General features: G+C 40.2%; 2 protein-coding genes across 2 annotated transcripts; one reads left to right on the top strand and one right to left on the bottom strand.

Annotated features, from left to right (window-relative positions):
- Nucleotides 1-1029: 1029 nt before the first annotated feature.
- zgc:194655 (uncharacterized protein LOC794380 homolog) lies at nucleotides 1030-1652 on the bottom strand. The gene is made up of 2 exons (XM_053681376.1): nucleotides 1453-1652; nucleotides 1030-1337 (listed from the first exon to the last, which is right to left on the bottom strand). Exons 1-2 carry the CDS (start codon nucleotides 1595-1597, stop codon nucleotides 1174-1176), a joined length of 309 nt encoding a protein of 102 aa, XP_053537351.1. The 5' UTR covers nucleotides 1598-1652; the 3' UTR covers nucleotides 1030-1173.
- A 3393-nt stretch (nucleotides 1653-5045) lies between these two features.
- On the top strand, nucleotides 5046-15355 carry LOC108267494 (uncharacterized). Its single transcript, XM_017471594.3, has 4 exons — nucleotides 5046-5680; nucleotides 6085-6185; nucleotides 10500-10670; nucleotides 14053-15355. Exons 1-4 carry the CDS (start codon nucleotides 5608-5610, stop codon nucleotides 14500-14502), a joined length of 795 nt encoding a protein of 264 aa, XP_017327083.1. The 5' UTR covers nucleotides 5046-5607; the 3' UTR covers nucleotides 14503-15355.
- The last annotated feature ends 597 nt before the right edge of the window (nucleotides 15356-15952 follow it).

Raw genomic sequence — 15952 nt, 5'->3', positions numbered from 1 at the left:
GAGCCTTATATTTGTAAAATCACTTAGTTGTCCTTAGGCCAAATGTAGTGTAAAGGAACGAAATGCTTGCAACTTTTTTCACTTTCACTCACATTTATAACAGTCGGTCACAACGTGAGGGTTCACAGCAAACTCGGTGGGAGGCTATGCAAGTGAATGTAACGTTAATGGTCATAAACTGAAACTGACGTTAGCCCAGTCTACTTTGTGGGTGTGCGAATATCAAAAGTTAATTGACGTTCTTAAGAAGAAACCAAGCCATGGTATAATGCCTTCTATACTAAGCTAAGGTTACCTACTATTTAGGTATCTAGTTACTTACTGTCTGAAAAAAGCTAGTATGTTCTGCTGCACTTTTCTACGCTTGGCTGCTGTCTCCATTTCTTACAGACTGAGCGGCTAAAATATATCAACGAATTTGCGTTGAGTATGGGCGCAACCAAGCGTACAATTGGAGGGGGGGGCACACACCTATTTTCCTTAACAAACGGTAATATATTGAAAAGGAATAGACATAAATAAATAGAATAGATGAAGAAAAGACAGATTGGCAGGGTTCATTAAAGGAGGACATATAGAAAATATTTTGTGCTGTACATTGGGGGGACAGATTGGCATTTCCTCAACATGGGGGGGGGGGGGGGGGGGGCGTGACTCCCCCAAAGAATGCATGGTTACGCCCATGCTTTGTTGGTTATCTGTCAAATATGTATCTGTTCTCTGTATTGTCCTCTTTGTATTATTGTAGCTATAAGTCGAATCTCTCATTAAAACACTAGAGTTGTTGGCATGACCACCACCCTTACTACTAGCCTACTATACGAGGCCGCCTACTACTAATACTTTTTTAACAAGAAATATTTATTTATTTATTTATTTATTATTTATTATTCAACTGATTTATCCGGGCTAAGTGCACTGTGATATAATATAATAGCTATAATACATTACATTTGCTGTTAAAGTAACAACAGAATGTAAGAATTTGATCGCAATTTTATGAGACATTACGAGAACAGGACAAAAGGGAAACGTGTAAGACTACTTTATTTCTTTAACATTATTTTTTTACATTGTTTTCTATGCTAACGTAAAAGACAGGAAAGATATGATTAAAAGTCTCTGCATGTTCAGTCCGGGTGTTCAGTGCAGCTGTTCCGGACTCTCCTCTCTTCACCCCGCATTGTGTGTGTGTGTGTGTGTGTGTGTGTGGGGGGGGGCTCCTCCCGGCATGCGGACGATCAGGAAGATTGTGGATTTATTCTGGATCTTGCGCATGGAGAAAGTGTCGGAGTCCTGAAGCTGGATATCAGTGAACATCATTCTGAATTCCGAACCTGATAAAAGGAGAGATTTTACTGACCGCACACGGAGTCAAATGCATTGAAAGTCCAGGTCAAAAATCACACAGGCTATGCTGTCATCATCTATATAGAGGAAATAAGCCAATACCTTTAAGCTCCGGAAACTTCACCACGAGCTTTTCTTTGAAAGCCGAAATAGTTGTTTTGTTGAAATCATCTTCAGAGGTTGCAACGTCGACGGTTTTCTTTTCTCCCCTAAAACCAACAACCTGAATTTGATAAATGTCCCCCATGTTGAACTAAGTTTATGAAGTGCAGTCGGGTTATTGCAGCATAGTTTCATTTTCACTTAATAGAAACTGATGATACGTAACCTGCACATGACAGTTCACGGCCTGTAACTGCACAGCTGCACACATGGCATAACATATGAAAATATGTTTTTTATAAATCGGATATGTTTTCTTTATCTTATATAAGTTATTTCTTATTGGTCTGTTAAAAAAAGTTACCCAGATATAAGGGATTAATGGATCTTTATTTGCAGAACTGTTCAACCTGGGAGAAGTGTGTTCCTTACAAGTCATTTATTTGTGATGGACATCCACATTTTGGCACACTATGGGTGGTGCCATGCATTTTCAACTTCTTAATGTATCTTCAAAGCCTTTGAAAATGTATTATATTTCTCACCTGACATGTACCTTTCCACAACTTTAGGGTTTTTTTAGGGAGGGAGAGGGGCAGTGTTTTGGAGCCTATGCCGATACCTTTGTGTGGAAAACTGATGGGCCATAATAAAGCTGTTTGCTTGAGTCCAAACAGGTGTTGAAAAAAAGAGTGACTATGTGACCTTGAAGGCAATTGATTATTCCTGACATTGTTTAAGGGATGTTCTAGTAATCAAATTACGTATGATTTAGTAGTTGATCACTCTGACATTGTTAAGTATTGTGTGTAGATTAGATAGCAGAAAAAAATAGATTTAATCTATTGTAATTCTAGTTTATAGGCCAAATAAATATGAAAATAATTATATGCTGTCATTTTCTATCCACTGTATATAGACTATATGGCCAAAAGTATGTGTACACCTGGATATCACACTCATATGTGCTTGTCCATCCTGTTGCAAAACAGTGGTCATTAACATGGAGTTGTTCCCCTACTCAATCCCCTCTGTGACCACACCCAACCCCCACTGGATACACTATGTGAAGAAGGCAAGCAGGTAGAGGAAGTGTGAAGCTCTGGGCAATGTACTGCTGAATTAAAGGGCCAGTACACCGTTAAATTTAAAGGGCCATACACCGTAGATTTAAATGAATGACAAAAAAAGGTATATACAGCACAGAAAAATATTTGTAATGTAGTATATTTCATAACCAGTTAATGTTAATATGAGGAAATATTATCAACAACAACAAAAAGTTTATATTAGGCCTATATATTACCAGTTTGATGTCAATGATGAAGTTGAAATGCTTTTCTTTGTAATGAGTGAATGTGAAACTAACAGGAGGTATTTTAATATTCAGTTAGTTAATTCTGTTAGTGGTTAGCACGTTCACCTCACACCTCTAGGGTCGGGGGTTTGATTCCTGCCGTGGCCCTGTGTGTGCGGAGTTTTCATGTTCTCCCGTGCTGTGGGGGTGCTCCGGTTTCCTCCCCCAGTCCAAAACACATGCATGGTAGGCTGATTGGCATGTCCAAAGTGTCCGTAGTGTATGAATGGGTGTGTGAATGTGTATGTGATTGTGCCCTGCGATGGATTGGCACCCTGGTACCCTGCCTTGTGCCCCATGCTCCCTGGGATAGGCTCCAGGTTCCCCGTCACCTTGAAGGAAGGATAAGTGGTATAGAAGATGGATGAAATATGCATTAATAACATTCAATAAATTAAGAAATCTTACTTTAATCTTCTGAATTTAGTTAATGTGTTAATGTTAATTTGAATAATGTGTTTTCTGTTTATGAGACCAGTTACTGTGAAACAACTTGTTGAAATGGAGAGAATAAAGTTTTTATTCACATTTCCTTGAGAATTGTGGAATTAATTATTATTAATTTAAAAGAATGCATAAAAGGCAGAACTATCAGTATCGGTTATTGGTATCGACCGATATCACTCTGATTAATCGGTTATCAGTATTGTCTGAGAAATTTTGTATGGGGGCATCTCGAATTAATATCCTATATAGTTTTTGTGTTTTTATTATTTCAACACACGTTGTGATAAATTATCTAATGAATGTGTTAAAAAAAAAACGGCTTCAAAAGTGAATACCATGTATTACTTCCTTAGTGTTGGCTTTACATTACTAGTGTCATGTGTTTATGTTGACTGTAAAATATGGACTGAGGTTAGTCTATAATTCTCTGGGTCTGCATCTTATCTGAGGCTCTGAGTTAGGGTTAGCTAGCTGGATGCTGTCATCAATCACGTTATGAATGGGTGATGCTAACATAGACGCCCACCTGAGTTGATAACATTATTTTAGCATACAGCTCGCTGTAATGTTAGATATTCCCATTACCTTTTTGAGAGTTAACGATAACCTAGCATTACAGCTGTTCACCATGATGTAATACAGAGAGTGGGTTAACATTTACATTTAGCAAGTGTTTTGGACAAGGCAAGCTATAGTAATTAGCATTAGGAGGATGAGTTAGAGCCGTGTTTCCTTGATTAGGTTGTGCAAAAAAAATTGGCGGTGAGGTGCTAAAGGCATGAAAATAAATATTCACAAGTCAGCTAGATTTTCCTGGTGAGTCTACAGCGCCGTTCTGTTCATTAGGAGAGAGGAAGTCACATTTCCAAAATTACACAAGTTGGGATTCTATAATGCAATTTCTCAGTTAAAGCCCAAAGGAATTTGTCCATATTTTGTAGCTAACAATTCACCAACACACATTTAGCTGTTTTACAGCTTTTCAAATTTAAGAAAATCAACTCCAATTCTTACATCTGTCAAATGTTTTAATGATTTTAATATGTCACCTGAATTTCATGCAATTGTTTGTTTATTTTGGGAGAAAGAATTTTAGCATACAAACAAATTGCATTTTAGAATATTTTTTAACACATCTCTGTGTGGAAATGTACTAACGCACAACACGTGTTAACTGTACTAACACACTGATTGTGTTGAATGCAGCACAAAATGTGTTGTCCTTAAACACATGATGTGTTATTTTTAACACATTTGTTTTAAGAGTGTGGCATTGGTATTCCTTAATGACAGTGGCATTTCAGCAGGATAATGCTTAATAACGACTTGGAGCCAGATACCACAGCACACCCTCGGAGGTCTTATGGAGTCCAGGCCCTGACAGTCAAAGCTGTTTTAGTGGCACAAGGGGGACGTAAACAAGGCAGGTGGTTTTAATGTTATAGCTAATTGGTACAAACACACATACACACACACACACACACACACACACACACACACACACACACACGCAAACATATGTGTTTCCCAAAAGCATTAAAGATAATCGTTAAATAGATTAGAGCACTATACTAATGTCTTTCTCAGTTTTAGATTATCTAATTTTGCGATGCGATAAAATGATAGTTTAAAACTAGACCGGTACATTTCCTGAAGAAAATGTGAGTGGTGCTTGCCGTGGCAAAATTCTGAACGGGCGCCAATAGTTTCAAGAGCCGGACAGATAGTGTGTCAGCACTGTTAGAGCTGACCGTGTAGTGCGCCAATGCTTTTTGGAGCCGACCGTCAAGGGCGCCAGTACTTTTGATAGCTGGCCGTGTGGCGTGCCAATACTTCTGACAGCCGGCCAGATAGGGTGCCAATACATTTTATAGCCGAATGTGTACGGAGGCAATAGTTTTAGAGCTTTCTCTTTAGAGGGCCAATACTTTCGAAACTCAATACAAGTCTAGGGGAAATTTTCCGACTTTGAGCTTCCGTAGCGGAAATTCCGGCATTCCGATCGCTTTTAAAAGTCACGGTACACCTCTCCTCAATAAGCCGATCGATTTGACACCTCACCCGTCGATCTCCGACAAACGGTACGGGACTAGTTATGCGCCGAAAAAAAGTGTAATAATAATAATAATAATAATAATAATAATAATAAGTATGCCGAATAACAATAGTAGTGCTTTTCAAGCACCACTAATAAACAGTTCCTATTACTAAAATATACCATCAGTTCAGTATATCTGCCTAGTAGCCTTCAGTGGCTCCACCCGCCGATATTTTGCTACAGTACCAGTTTGACAGGCATAAGACTTCTAAGAAAACGAAAGTTGAACAGTCAAGCAGTAAATGACCTGACAATGACGGAGCAAGGAAGGCGCCACAATCCAAAAGACAGCACCCTGAAATTTGTCACTCGACCGGATGACATTAGTAAGTAGGATGCAGTATTATTATCATTGCTCTTAAGAGCAGTATACTTGTATTAAAGTTTATAACCACACGGATATGTGTAGCTTTCGTTTGGCTTCATTTTATAAGCTCCTCCCATTAGGTCAATGTAATAAAACAAAAATGCAATGTCAAAAATGCAATTTGTAAGCCTCTTGGTGATATTATGTATTATTTTGATTTAAGTTGTGCTGGTCTAATTTCTGTTCATGGATTCATATGAAGCAATAAACAGAAATTGGAACAGCAGTCTTTTCCTGTCAAAGTTGTAAAAATTAGGTGCTACACCAAGTAAGATACAGAAGTGTGTGTTTGTGTAAATTTGAGTCATTTATTCATTATCATATTTAGCACCAGATTCTAAATGCTCCTATATCTTCACTTAGCCCTTGACGATGATCCAAATACCCAGAGATTAGAAATGTCTTGTGGCCACGCTGTCACACCTGAATCCCTCACAGCCTTCTGTCGCAGTCTTCTGGATAAGGTGGGCTACTAACTGTGTTAACAGTCCATTTTGAGGAAAACTTGGCATATTCTGAATATAAAATGCCGAAATAGTCTGATTATTGTTTTTATTTTGCAAAATTTTACAAATAAAAATGGCAAAAGTTGTGATTGCATAAGTATTCACCCTTGTCACGTGTCATGACGCAACGGAGATAAGGACGGATGCAAGTGCAGTAGGAACAGTTTTATTTAAGAGAGACACAGGCAGGTTAATACAAATTGTGATCCAAAAACGTAATCCAAAACATGCAAGAGGTCAGGCGATCGACAAACAGGCATAAACGGGGCAAGGCAGGAAACTATGTCATGGTCACGGAAAACAGGGTCGAGATACAAAACATGAAACAATCAATCGCGAGAGACTGGGAGCGGAGAAACCAGCGTGAACTAAACAAACGAATCGAAATATATGACTATGACTATGACTATGACTATGGAAAGGACACTAAACTAATCTACTCTACTATATCTTATCTAAGATTCCACACCGTGTGCTGGGAGACATGCGGTATATATACAAACATAATCAGCGTCCTAATAGCTGACGGCTGAGGGTAATTCAGACCCACGTGAAACAATAGCCAATGACAGAACAGGGAGGAGGCATAACAGAAACATAACAAATACACGTGTCGAAATGTCATGATTGTCAACAATGGAAAAGCAGGTGCTTGCGCACCTTGCTTGTCCATGCGCGCTCACATGCTCTCCCTCGCGCTGCCATCAAACATTCATCACCATTGGCAGTCCCGGCCCCCTGGGCAAAATGTTCCAAGCTGAACCAGGAGATCGCACGGTGTTCTCAGCGCAACAAAAAAGCAGAGCGACGTTCACAGCAGAGCAGGAAATCATAGCGACGTCCTCGGCTGAACAGGAAAGCAGAGGGACGTCCTCGGCGGTGCAGGAAAGCATAGTGACATCCTCGGCTGAACAGGAAAGCATAGTGACGTCCTCAGCAGAACAGGAAAGCAGAGCGACGTCCTCGGCGGAGCAGGAAGGCAGCGCGACGTATTCAGCAGTGCAGGAAAGCGGAGAGACGTCCTGGACGGAGCAAGGAAACAGAGCGACATACTCAGCAGTACAGTGAAGCAGAGCGACGTCCTCGGCAGAACAGGAAAGCAGAGCGACGTCCTCGGCAGAACAAGAAAGCAGAGCGACGTCCTCGGCTGAACAGGAAAGCAGAGCGACATCCTCGGCTGAACAGGAAAGCAGAGCGACATCCTCGGCTGAACAGGAAAGTGGAGCGATGTCCTCGACGGAGCAGGGAAACAGAGCGATGTATTCAGCAGTGCAGGAAAGCGGAGAGACGTCCTCGGCTGAACAGGAAAGCAGATCGACGTACTCAGCAGAGCCTGCAGGCTGAACTTGGTTGTCCGTTTCAGCAAACTCGGGTGTGAGCAGAACTTGGTCGAACGTATTTTCTGACTCTGGCGTGAACATAACTTGGTTGGTCAGATCAGCAGACGTGGACATGAGCAGAGCTTGGTCGTCCGTGTCAGCTGAATTGGGCGTGAGCAGAACTTGGTCGGCCGTGTCAGTAGACTTGGGCTTGAGCAGAACCTGGTCGGCTGTGTCAGTAGACTTGGGCTTGAGCAGAACTTGGTCGGCCGTGTCAGTAGACTTGGGCTTGAGCAGAACTTGGTCGGTCATGTTGGCAGACTTGGACGTGAGCAGGGTTTGGTTGTCCATGTTAACAGACACTTGGGACAGTAACTGGGCTTTACAGTGGATCTGTGGAGCTGAGACCCCCTCCTGAAACTCAGGCTGGAGCTCTGGTGCTAGGGCCTCCCTGTTGACCTCTAGCTGGAGCTCAGCAGGTGAGCCCACCTCGTGGGTCTCAGGTTCGAGCTCTGAGGTCACCAGGTTAACCTCAGGCTGAGGCTCTGGAGCTGAGACCTCCCCGTAGGTCTCATGCTGGAGCTCTGAGGCAGCCATGTGGACCTCTGGCCGGAGCTTGGCGGGTGAGATCTCCTCGTGGGTCTCAGGTTCTAGCTCTGGTTCTGAGGTCGCTACGTTGACTTCTGGCTGTAGTGTCATAGGGGCTTTTCTGTGTAGACGCTTATGCTGACGCCAGCTGCTCTTGAAGCATTCCTTAGAGCAGAAAAATGCTTTCTGGAGATCCAGCTTCTTGCAGGTGGGACATTGGAGCTGAGTCTCTTTCCCGCAGCCCTCAGTCATACATCTCGGAGAAACCTTCCCCGCGTTGGCCGGAACCTGAAGCGGATCGGTGGGGACTGCCCTGTCAATCCCCTCATAATAGAGTTTGAATGGTAGGTCAGCCTGGGGCTGTCCATTGACTCTCCACCCCAGTAAATCCAGACCATGAAGTTGTCCTGGCTGCCTAAACTCCTCCATAAAAAGTTCCGAAAACTGAGTGACATCATGGAGGGCAGAGGACCCAGTACTCACAAGCTGCTCTGCCCAGTCACGGGCCTGACCGCAAAACCTGGACACCAAGAACCCGATCCACTGTCTCTTAGTAGGCTTGGGATATGCCAGGCTGCAGAAATATTCCTGGCAGCTGAAGAGGAATTCCAGCGGGTAGCTCCCCAATCCCGCTGTCTCTGGCGGAAGTTCAACGGCATACCTCTGAGGGAACTGCACGGACGAAATATGTGGCCAGTAGTCCGAGCGTTTCCCGATGAGGTACTGTCCTGCTACTTCCCTGGTTTCTGTAGCGTGATGTCTCCCTCGTCCTTGTGCTGCATCCATGGTAGGGCGGAATATTCTGTCACGTGTCGTGACGCAACGGAGATAAGGACGGATGCAAGTGCAGTAGGAACAGTTTTATTTAAGAGAGACACAGGCAGGTTAATCCAAATCGTGATCCAAAAATGTAATCCAAAACATGCAAGAGGTCAGGCGATCGGCAAACAGGCATAAACGGGGCAAGGCAGGAAACTATGTTGTGGTCACGGAAAACAGGGTCGAGAGACTTGGAGCGGAGAAACCAGCGTGAACTGACTATGACTATGACTATGACTATGACACTAAACTAATCTGCTGTAATATATCATATCTAATATTCCGCGCCGTGTGCTGGGACGCGCGCGGTATATATACAAACATAATCAGCGTCCTAATAGCTGACGGCTGAGGGTAATTCAGACCCACGTGAAACAATAGCCAATGACAGAACAGGGAGGAGGCATAACAGAAACATAACAAATGCACGTGTCGAAATGTCACGATTGTCAACAACGGAAAAGCATGTGCTCGCGCACCTTGCTTGTCCATGCGTGCTCATATGCTCTCCTGCGCACTGCTTAAAGGGGAAACCATGACAACCCTGTTGTTGTGTAACCCCTAAGTCCCCATGTCCAGTAGGCTACAAAGTTCTGGAAAAAGGTTTGGCTCTAAATAATAAATAAATAAAGTGGGATGCAACCTGGAGTACAAGGGTAACTGAAGAAGTTGGAGATATCCACAGCTTGGAGGTGAAAATCTGTTCACAGGAAAACATATTCTGGGCATTCCACAAAGCTGGGCTAAAGTGCTAGATTGCTCACTGCTCAAAACCCTGAGAACACCACTCCCACAGTGAATTATGTTGGTGTTAGCATCACATTGTGGAGATGCTTTCTGTTAGCAGCCACTGGGGAAACTGATCAGAATTGAGGGCAAATTGGATGGAGCTAAATACAAAAAAAAACTGTTCCAGTCTGCAAGAGACTTGAGATTGGCAAAGCTACAGTGTGTTTCAAAACCAAGAACTTGTATGAGTTAGAATTGCCCAGTCTAAGCCGAGAACCACTGGGCACCAACGGTTCAATCATCTCCATCTAATCTGACAATTTTCCCAAGAAGCATAAGCAAAAATATCAGGATCCAGATGTGCCAAACTGATAGAGCCATATCCTAGGACCTGCCAAATTGCAGCCAAAGGTGGTAAAATTACAATAAAGTCCATTTCAGTCACAGGTTGTAATGCTACAAAATACTACAATAGTTTATAGGGGTGAATACCTATGCAAGGCACTATACATTGTTAAAATTATTGCCTGCAAATTAATAACTGACACAAAGTTTTACACAGAAATACACAATGATAAGTGACACTGTTCCACTTTATAGCATCTTAATTGCTTAAACAACAACAACAGGGTAGCATGCTAGGATTTAAATAATAATAACAGAATTACTGTTAAAATGATTGTCATTTTCTGCATTTTGGTAAATGATGATTACTACATAAAATTTACTTACCTTATTTGTAATGATCAAAAATATATAATAATACTGACACTAGAGATTATATCTGCACAGCCTTATCTTAATTTTATGCATCCAGGGTCAGTACAAGTTCCTGTGTCCAGCTGTAAAACAGGGAACTGATACATGTGCGGCTGAGTGGCCATATATGGAAGTGCGGAGGATTGCTTTACTGACTCAAGAAGAGCAGAACCACTTTGAAGAGACAATGGCTGAACTGGCAGCAGATAGGTACTATGAATACAACCCAGTAAGTAGCCAACTTTATAAAAGAAGCTATAGTAATGTACACCCACTGAGCACTTTATTAGGAACACCTGTTCATCTATAGATTCATGTAATTATCCAATCAGCCAACCATTAGGCATCAGTACAAGTCATAAAATCATGCAAATATGGGCCAGCAGCTTCAGCTAATGTTAAGATCAACAATCAGAATGGGGAGGGGGATATGATCTGAAAATTGGTGCCAGATGGGCTGGTTTGAGTATATCTCTGGACCCAGTTCTTCAAAAGGTTTAATCTGGATCAGAATGATCCGGATTTGAAAATCCCATGTTTTGCTATCCAGGATCAAGTAATCCATCTTACTTTTGTGTCAGTTTTTAAAAGTAACATTGGATTGGATCACTCTGATCCAGATACACACCTTTCAAGATTACCAAATTTGGATTACTAGTGCTCTAAATCAGACTACATATCACAATGTGAGCTACTAACTGTGTAAAGAACAGCAGGCAGAGTTCTTCATGTGTGGAGAGTAATAAGGGATGCAATTGTTAGAAACAACTTTTGACTGGTTGGTCTCTTATGATTGTGTCACTGTAATTAATATACAGTGACAAATGACAGATCAAATTAAATATATTATTTTGTTTAATCCTCATTTTTTGGATAACAGGTATACCAATCATAATAAAAAGTTTTGAACAACATGTACTGAAGATTTGATCCAGATCAAAAGTAAGATTGGATTACATGATTTAATCTGATTTCAGAATCCAGAATTAGATCCAATCTGATAGCAAAAATCCGATCAGATTACTTCTGAATAACTGGGCCCTGGGATTTGATGACAGAAGTCAATGGAGAATAGCTAGACTGGTTCAAGCTGACAGAAGAGCTACAGTAACTCAGATAACCGCTCTGTACAATTGTGGTGGGCAGAAAAACATCTCAGAATGCACAACATGTTGAACCTTGAGTTGGATGAGATACAACAGCGGGAGCCCACATTGGGTTCCACTTCTGTCAGCCAAGAACAGAGCTAAGGCTGCAGTGGACACAGGCTCACCAAAATTGGATAGTTGAAGACTGGAAAACATAGCCTGATCTGAGGAATCTCAATTTCTGCTCAGGTACACAGATAGTAGCGTCAGAATATGGCACCAATATGATGAATCCATCGATCAACCTGCCTTGTGTCCAGTCTGGTGGAGGTGGTGTAATGGTGTGGGGAATTTTTTTTGCCACAATTTGGGCTCATAAGACCAATCATTGCTTGAATGCCACAGCCTATTTATTTACTAAAGTATAATTGCTGACCATGTGCATCCATTCAGTACCCCAATTTACTCATCTTTTAATGGCCACTTCCAGCATTATAATGCACCATTTCACAAAGCAAAAGTTATCTCAAAGGAGTTTCATGAAGATGACAATGAGTTCAGTGGCCTTCTCAGTCCCCGGATGTGTATCCTAATTCTTCTGAATTCCTAATAAAGTGTGCTGTGAGTGTGGTCCCCTGCAAAACTATTTAGAATTTCAGCTTTTATTTCCTGGTATTTACATCTAGATGTGTTAAACAGCATAAAACATGGAACCTTTTTTATCACACCACCAAATTTTTAGGGGAGCAAAAGTATAGTAACAAATAAGACTTGAAGTAAATTAAAGTAAATAACATTTCATATTTGGTTGCAACATCCTTGCTTGCAATAACTGCTTCAAGCCTGTGACTCATTGATATCACCAAATTGTTGGTTTCTTTTGTGATGCTTTTCCAGGCTTTTACTGCAGCCAGTTGTGGAGAATCAAAGGTCAAAACTTCCAGAGTCAAGGGGTTTAAGATATAAAAAAAATCCAAACTTTATTGAAGATAATAAAGCTGAGACCTCTGCAGGCCATCTGATGAATACAATCATAGTGCCTGTTTTTATACAGGTCCAAAACAGTCATCTCTTTTAGGCAGGGTTTTACCCCGTTCTCTCTTAGTCACATCCTGATCCTCTGCCACCATTATTTCATCATCCTATCTATAATTGTGGCACAAGCTCAGTCAGCTTATTTTTTTAAAAAAAATATTGTTGTTATTCTTACAACATTGTCACAAGTTTAATTGCTGATTTATCCTTTATGTTCTCAGCATTAACATTTTAACCTTTTACATTGTAAACATTAACATTTTTCATGATTGAAAAACACTCCAAGTCATTCTTAGGTTTTGACTATTTCTTTGTTGACTAATGCACTTCTGTGGCTATAGCTTCTAATCATCAAATCTTATATATTGGCTACATATGAGTTGGTTAGCACATTAATTGATCAAAATATTCCATATATTATTACAACATATCATGTGCTTAATATGTGTAAATGCTGATTTAGCATTAAGTCACTCTCTTCATGATTGACATAGATTTCAAAGTCATTATTATGCCTTTGATGGATTAAAACATTAATGCAAGCCCAAGCCATGACTCTAACTCCACCATATTTCACAGATGAGTGTGTTTGTTTTGTATAATATGCAAATCCTTTCTTTCTCCACACTTTGGCCTTTCCATCGCATTGGTAGAAGTTAATATTGGTTCTAGAACTTTTGTGGCTCATCTGTGGATTTTTTTTTTTTATTCCAATCTGGCCTTCAAATTCTTACTGCTGATGAGTTGTTTTGCATCTTGTGGTAATTTTGCTTAAGCCTTATTCAAATGGTGGATTGTGATACCTTCTCTCCTGCCCTGTGGAGGTTGTTAGTGATGTCACTAATTGTTGTTTTTAGGTTTTTCTTCACAACTTTCAAAATGTTTCTGTCATCAGCTGCTGATGTTTCCTTGGCCAACCCATTTGGTGTTGCTAAGTACACCAATGGCTTCTTTCTTTTTCAGGACATTCCAAATTGTTGTATTGGCTATGCCCAATGTTTGTGCTTTTCTCCCATGGAGAGCTCTATGATATTCATGTTGGCTTATCCTTTTTAACAGCAAATGCAGTCTTCACAGGTGAAACTGAAGGCTAAAACCATGAGTAGATGCTCAGAGCTATTTATGGTTTAAACAATCAATCTAACGGGACACAACCGGGGAACAGGAAACACCTGTCAGTCACATGTTCCAATATTTTTGTCGATTGGGTGGTCTGATACAAAATGTGCTATGTTCTATGTTGTTAAACACATCTACATGTAAATACCAGAAAATAAAAGCTGAAATTGTAAACTGTCTTCTCTTATAATTTGAACTCAAACCCAAATGTCTTCAGACTATAGCAAAAAATATATATTAAAAAACTGTAAGATACAAGTGGAAAGGAGAGTATTCAAATGTATATACTGATCTCTCTTCAACAATCTAGCTAATTTTAGAGGAATGCCATGGTAATTTATATTAATTATGGTTCTATTTTTATTTAAGTGCCCCAGGTGCAGTTCATATATCGAGAGGCAGGATTTGACCAACCTATGTGTACTCTGCACCATATGTACATCAGATACTGGCGAGACATTTGAGTTCTGCTGGCAGTGTCTGAAGACATGGAAAGGGCCAGCACCTCGCTCAGACAAGTGTGACAACAACAACTGCATTAATTCAAAACTTGAGAAGCTATTAAACTGTGAGGATACAACCCTTCCTGAGGTTCAAGACATAAGATGTCCCTCACTGCGAGCTTGTCCTACATGTGGAAACCTGGTAGAGCATGACACAACAGGGTGTAAGAATATAATATGTAATCGCTGCCAGATTGAATTCTGCTTTTCTTGTCTGAAGATAACTGAAGATTGTCTAGAAACAAGCTCACATTTTGAACCTTGCTCAGGTGGTGTAGCATCTCGGCAAACAATCATTCCAACCTGGAGAAAGTAGGTAATTACGTTTTTGCCATAATATAAACACCAAACAGCAAAAGAAGCTTAATAGTTTAGTAATATAGGATAATGCAATCTATATTTATTACGATTAAAACTAAGGCACACCTGTCTTAATAGTTGCCCCTAAGTTATATTGAAAAGCTTATTGTGTTTGTCTTTATTGTTATTAGTTTTATAACAATTTTCTTTTGTTCAAAATGTCAATTCATAAATTGTTCATAGGGGCATTTATGCAATATATTTGGGACTCATGAAGATCCTGTAAGTTTCTTGAAGGCTCTCCATTTGTAAACAAACCTTCTCACTTAATTTCAAATTGTTTGGAGATGGCCTTATAACCCCCCAAGATTTATGAGCAGCAACAATTCTTCTCTGAGGTCATGGCTGATGTCCTTTGTTTTAGGAATGATGTAAACACACAGGAGTGCTCCAGAACATAAACTGCCAAAAGTTCTGCTATTATAGAGGTAGTCACAATCTGTAAAATTAATTAATCTTGTGTATATCATTAGTAACTGATGGCTACTAATTACTCCCTTAATAACTGTGGTAGTAGGAAGGGTGTACCTATTTTTCCCACCTGGTTTCCGAATGTTGGTTTACTTTTTGGTTAAAATACTCTCTCTCTCTCTCTCTCTCTCTCTCTCTCTCTCTCTCTCTCTCTCTCTCTCTCTCTCTCGCTCTCTGTCTGAGTATGATAAAGAACAGTGAAATAATGAATAAAACATGCTGTAATCATTTACTAAAACATGTTTATTTGTTTAATGAATTATTTCCCAGTTCAAATTAAATGTCAACATGTATCTACAGTATGTATTCAGCAAACAAAATAATAAATTTTTTTTTTTAACCCATTTTCCAGAACTAACAAAGTTAAATAGAGCCAATTAATCTATTTAACCAAATGAAAAATTATGAGCAGATGGTGTTTGAGTTGAACTGCTTTCTCCTAGCTTTCTCGGGACTCAGACACAGATTCAGTGTTTACGTCCAGGCTGAAAACATATTTGTATAGTTCAGCTTTTTTTGAATAGTTTTTTTTTACTTAGATAAAGGTGTAGATCTAGAGTGCTCACAGGCATAGAGTGTTGTGATGAATTTGCAATTACCACAAACAGTTTTGCATTCAAGCCTCCATCAGTGAACAGAGGATAAGTTCAAAAAAACAGACTTCATGTAAAAACTGTAATGAATTTTCCTGGTTACACAACTGCACTATTTGACCATTTAGTATTAGCACATTTATAGAAGGAACTTTTTTTTTTTTTGTATAATTATACTATCCCTTGTCACCCAGATGAGGATGGGTTCCCTTTTGAGTGTGGTTTCTCTCAAGGTTTCTTCCTCATATCGTATCAGGGAGGTTTCCTTGCCACCATCGGCTCTGGCTTGCTCATTAGGGAAAAATTCATAAATTTAAAATTTATATTCTGAATTTATATATT

Source organism: Ictalurus punctatus, chromosome 7 (assembly GCF_001660625.3).
Source record: "Ictalurus punctatus breed USDA103 chromosome 7, Coco_2.0, whole genome shotgun sequence".
Classification (NCBI taxonomy): Eukaryota; Metazoa; Chordata; class Actinopteri; order Siluriformes; family Ictaluridae; genus Ictalurus; species Ictalurus punctatus.
This window is presented reverse-complemented; position numbering and strand designations above follow the sequence as displayed.